Below are 6,000 nucleotides of genomic sequence, written 5' to 3'. Positions count from 1 at the left end.
GCAAGCTATGTTTCCAGAAGCCAGGACACAGTGAACAACAATTAGGTACTGAATTAAGATGTCATTATATTCAAGGCAGCATTTTATTTAATTGGGCCCTCAGCTTCCTCAACCAAGAATTCTATTCCACTGCTCACTGTTCCAAGGCAGCACTGCTAGCAGAGCTCATTTTGTCCAAGTACCATTTCTGATGGATAAACTTCCTCTGGTGATTAAGCCTCAATTCAGAGCACACTGAGGCTGTGAAGATAAATGGCAGTATTTATGCTGACAAAACTAATATCAGAGTCCTGAGACTCAACACAGGAAAGGCTGTAAGGATATGGATCACTTGGAGTGACTGAGAAAATGGTCTAAGCTGACAGGAAACAAGCCCATCTGTAAACTGATTTTTACTCTCTGAAACTTGTTTTTTTTCTTTTAAATGAAATCTGTCTTAAGATCTGATAAAAAGACTGGATACTTTACCATGTGGGAGTTTGGCTCATCAGTTTCAGGGTCTAAAAGCTGCTGACCAACATCAAATGTATGGAATGGAAACTAAGCTGTTGTACCTCCAGGTTACGAAACAAGGTTATTTATATAACACACAAAAAACCACAGTGACGAAAACTGGATTCTTACTATGAGTAAATCAAACACCAAAGTGCATCTCCTGTACATCTTGGCGAAGCATCCAGCTCCTGGAGATAAGAGTCACAGGTGAGATGAAAAACAACTACAGCAACAACAGCCCTGGCAGGGTATGGATGAAATAAAACCAGCACCCACGCACTGCAGCATCCTCATCTCTGTAGCAACATCCTTTCCCAGTGCAGGTGAAGCTGAAGCAGGAATGAACTCACCATCAGCAGCAGCCTCCTGAAGATCTCTGTGCCCGCCGTGTCCGTGAGCAGGTGGGCGCTGGCGACGTCGGCCCCGCCGCGCGCGGCGCCCAAGGAGACGCGGCCGGGGTCGCCCCCGAAGCTGGCGATGTTCTGCTGCACCCACCTCAGAGCTGCCAGCTGGTCCCAAAGGCCGGCGTTCCCTCTCGCCTCGGCAGAGCCTGGTGGAGGAGACAAAACACGGCTGAAAAGAAAGCTGGAAACATTGCAGTTTGGGGTAAATGTTACATTTTTTGCAGCTCTTGCAGATGAAACTTGACAAAACTGATACCAGGGTTTAAAAGTCTGAGGTGGTCTCTTCCAAGGTAATCACTTCATACTGTGACTCCATTCCAGTTTTTACCACTCCACAGGCTGGCCCTTGGGGTGCTGGTTTGTCCCAGGGATAGAAAAATTAACACATGAACTTCTAAGCTTCATTAGAACACATCATGGAAGGAGATGAATCCAGGCTCAAGTGTCCATACATTTAGAGATAGGATTCTTTTTCTACATAAGTAGCTCAATCTTAAAATGAATTAAAAACAAACAAAAGAAATCTGTGTGTTTGCCAAGTTCACAAGTTGGAAGGGATCTATAAGAATTACTGTTTTCCTGAAGTATACCTGATTGCATGTTTCCTTCCTACATACCTCTTATACTTGCCCTGCCTGACCAGTTATAAATCACAACATCTTGAATTTCTTTACACTCTTCCAGATATATTTTAAAATTTATAATATTTCTGTCTATATTCTTTGAGATTGTCCTATGACTATCCAATACAAATCTGATATATATATACATATATATATATATATATATATATATATATTTGTAAACATAAAACCAAATAATTAATCATGTGCTTCTCATACCTAAGTATGACCACCTACTTTTCAACACCAGAAAGTGGTAACCTGATATTTTTCTTAATAAGAAACTAATGCTGAAAGCATCTAATGATGCAAGAATGTAGGTAAGCTTGATTTTATGTCAACAAAAGCAGAAATAAGTAATTCCTCCATGGTTTGTAAAAAAAGGAACAGAAAATTATTATTCACTGTCTGCTTCTTTTTAATCCACAATGAACCATTCATTTCAAAGTTTTAAAATTCTTCACATTTAAAACTTGGAAAAATCCAAAACCCCACAGGATAAAACAGAAAAGCTGTGAATAGAAACACAGCTGAAACTATTTGTTTCTTCTATTGCCAAGACCAAATAGTACAAGTTTAAAATAAGGATAGGTTTGGAAACTAGTGAATTAAAATTAACAGAGAGTGGAATAAAAAGATGCTGCTTTATGGACAGGTCTTGGGCAAGGAGCAGTTTAAGAGTACATCCTGTAGTGAATTCCTGAGGCATCAAACACACCAGTTTACACAGCAGAATAAACACAGAGGAGAACAGATTAATGATAACCTTGCAGATCTTAGAGGTGCCCACACTACAACAGCCATTGTTAGGAACAGCCTTTCTGGGCAGCCAAAATGTGAAAGGCCCAAAAAGCAATGACCTTTAGCCATTGCTTCAGATGATCAGTCCAAGCCATGTCAGTGAAGCAATGGAGGAAATATTTTCCCTGCTTAGTTTTTTAGTTTTGTGATTGGTTTTTTGGTTTTTTTTTTTAGTTTGTTCTGCATACCATGACCAGTTCTCAGAGTTCTCAATCCAGCAATAAACCCACTCTTTAAAAAGGAAATCTCATTTTAAGGACTTGCTCCATCCCCATTGACACCACTCCAAAGAAAGTGAAATCCTAGAGTCAGTCAGGTTGGAAGGGACCCTTAGATCATTGAGCCCAACTGCTAACCCAGCACTGTCAAGTTCACCACTAAACCATGTCCCCAAGCGCCACATCTACATCTTTTTAAATATTTCCAGGGTTGGTGACTCAACCACTGCCCTGGGCAGCCTGTTCCAATGTTTTACAACCCCTTTGGTGAAGAAATTTTTATGTGCAGATCCATGTAAATATTTTAGCCACACAATCTGCCTTGCTTTCACTAAACAAAAAGACCAAAGAGGGAAATATAACCAGTTCCTTTCTCCCTGGAAAAAACCACAACTGGATTGTGAAATGTACCACACTGGAGAACAGATGAATGCATGGACCTTCATAGGAGTTAGACTGAAAGAAACATGTCTGCCAGGAATCTTTTCCACTGCCTTTTTGTCTGAAAAGATCAAATTCCTAAGGACCACAGGAAGCTGAAAAGAAACCAGAGTCCTTGTGTGCTTCCTTCTGTTATTACTAAACAGAAGAAGAACAATAGTGCTAAATTAAAGCATGAAAATTGTTCTGGTTTATATGACTTCATGGAATCTTTAAAGAATAAAACCTAAAAACATGACTGTCTTCTCCAAACTCTTGCCATCCATATCACTGGCAAATCACCTTAATTTTTCAGGACACAAAGGAAGAAGTGAAAGCATTAGTAAGAATATGGGTCACTTTTTGCAACATTAATGGGTGATAGCAAATTTAATTAAATATCTTTTATGTTTAGAAAAAAGGGAGCTCTTTCATTTTTTGCAAAAGTCCTGCCACTGAGAGACCAATAGAACTATAGAACTAACAAAAACTCCATCCAAACAAAAGGAAATCTTCTGTTTTCACTACCCTTCAATTCCTTAAAAATCCGTTTAACTCCTTCCTTTCTAGTTTTGTAATTTACAACAAATCAACTTGAGAGGATTCAGGACTTTGCTCAGTTGGACAATCAAAGTAATATTACTCACAAGTTCGTAACTTTTATTTCTAACTGTAGGGCCTTCTAACAGCCCTGCTGTGAAGCTCTAAGGGTGAACTCCTGCTCCCTTTGAAACCAACGGCAAAAGTTCCAAAGGACCGGGGCAGGAGACTGGAATGTTAATGGTTAATGACTTAAATAATCATGCATTTGTTGTCACAGCACCAAGCCAGACAGAGTTCAAGGTGTGTTTGGACAACATTCTCAGGCATATGGTGAGATTCCTGGGGTGTCCTGTACAGGGCCAAGAACTGGACTTCAATGATTCTTGTGAATCCTTTTCAGCTTCAGGCATTTTGTGATTCTAGGACTGTACGATTTTCCCAAATCCACACCATGGACTTCCCAAAGAGGAAGAGGCCAGGAAAGACTGAACTTTTCCCTGACCACAGCTCCACAGTACAGAGAGCAGGAGAAGGTCCCCTAAAAGTCATGTAATGGACCACCTCTATCTGAAGGTTTGCAGGAATGCCAACCATGAGCACCAAGCCCGTGTATTGACATTCTGGGACATGCAGGCAGAACCCTGTGAAACAAAGACCAAATAATTTTCCTAAATTATTCATCATCATATAAATACTACTGTATCATATTCAGCCTAACCAGCATTTTCCACTTGGGAGAAAACCTAGGTGAGGTTCACAGGGCTGAAGGAGGGAGGTGTAGGCAGTGTTTTGTTCTGGAAGCTCCCACAGCACATATTCACACTGCATTTGGCTCTAGACAAAATTAAATTATTGCATCACTTTCATAAACATTGGGTTTGCACTGATATATAGGGATTTTTTTTTTCTCCAGATACACCCATGACCAAATTCTTATCTAAATAAGTAAGGATCTTATAGTCACAGCTCTCTGTTTGCAGAATGAAAGAGACTTTGCTGTGAGTGAGCTTTGGACAAAACAATAAACAGAGAAGGGAAAAAATAACCAACAACTACAGCAATAACTTCAAACCAGCAAAATCCACCCAACATCACTAGCATTGAACACTAAAAAGGATCATGAGGCCAAGTATGTAGGTCAGATACTTGCAAACATGGCAAATATGACATCCTAAAAGTTATAAGTGTGTTAAAATGCCCACTAAAGAGAACAAGGATTGCCACCTTGACTGAAAGAGAGCTCCACTTGCAGCTGTTGCATTTTCTCTCAATGGACCTCTACCTTGAGTTCCCCTGCCCCAGGCAGAAGTGAAAGAGGGTAGAAAGGTGTTCCCTACTTGCTTAAAAAGGCAAGGCTTAAAAAAGGCAAAATGAAAAAAAAAAATCCCCAAGACCAGATGGCACTTCCCCAAAGATTTAGGGAGATTGAATGAGTGTTTTCATACCTCTTTATACAAGAAAACAAATCCTGTTTGTAATGAGAATTTGTAAAATTTTTAATGACACTTGGCATTAGGAGAGCAAAAAATCCTTTACAGTGGAACGTGGGGAAGGGTAGCAACACAGAACATGCAAATGTTCAGTCACATCCATGCCAGTGCAGATCCAGATTAAACGTGGCAAGTCCTTCAGAGAAGTCAGGCTGAATTGTTAAGGAACCTTTGTGCCTTACTTTCCATCCTCTCACATCCTTCTTACCATGAACCTGAAGTTATCTGTCTCTGCCTCTTCCCAACTCTGACATGGACACAAGAGAGCATCTGCAACATTTCATGGATGGAACAGGCTGGAAGTTGGAATCATTGAAAACTACCCAAAATTATAGGCCACTGGAATTTTGGTACTAACCTATCTTCACATACATCTGCAAAACTCAGTATCCAGAATCTCATCTGCAAGCACAAGTCTAGCCAGTGCTTTGATATAGAAATTGGGTTTGGTTTGTTGCTGTCCCTGTTCCCCCAGCCTCTCTCCTTTCCCTTTAGATCAAGTCTCCACTACTTCTTGGCCATTTTTTTCCCCACAATAATGTAAAAAAAAATCTGAGAAAGATATAGGTTACTTGAGTTAAAAAATAACTTGAAAAAATAAAACTCAGAAACAGAAGAGTTACAGAATGCATAACTGTGTTTGCCCTGGAAACCCATGACTCACCAGTGCTCAGGAAGCCAAAGACGCCGACCCGGTAGTTTGCCGTCACAATGATGACGTTACCGATGGCAGCCAGGTATGACCCGTCCAGGGTTGTCTTTCCCTCCTCAGCATTGTAACTCCCTCCATTGTGGAAGAACAGCAACACTGACATGTTTTTGACCTGCCATGACAATGACCAGATTAATATTCCTGTTGTCAACCGCTTTGGTAGGTCACTGATAAGAAAACAAGCAGCTTCCTCATGAACATTATCTAAGCCATTTGTAGCTTTTTAAGAGTGACCAAAAAGAGGGAATACCTGCCTATCTGTCTGGAATTTAAAGGGTGTTGTCCACAATTGTT

At 40.4% G+C, this 6,000-nt stretch overlaps 1 protein-coding gene across 1 annotated transcript in view; it reads right to left on the bottom strand.

Annotated features, from left to right (window-relative positions):
* Positions 1-6,000, bottom strand: part of TG (thyroglobulin) — a 146,380-nt gene that overhangs the window by 62,612 nt on the left and 77,768 nt on the right. Inside the window, exons 40-41 of the mRNA XM_050971044.1 lie at positions 5,659-5,818; positions 846-1,045 (exon numbers count right to left, since the gene is read on the bottom strand). Of these exons, the coding sequence (XP_050827001.1) occupies positions 846-1,045; positions 5,659-5,818 (360 nt within the window). The remainder of the gene's footprint in view (positions 1-845; positions 1,046-5,658; positions 5,819-6,000) is intronic.

This window comes from Serinus canaria, chromosome 2, assembly GCF_022539315.1.
Source record: "Serinus canaria isolate serCan28SL12 chromosome 2, serCan2020, whole genome shotgun sequence".
In the NCBI taxonomy this organism is placed as follows: Eukaryota; Metazoa; Chordata; class Aves; order Passeriformes; family Fringillidae; genus Serinus; species Serinus canaria.
The sequence above is the reverse complement of the archived record's forward strand: the minus strand, read 5'-3'. Positions and strand labels throughout refer to the sequence as shown.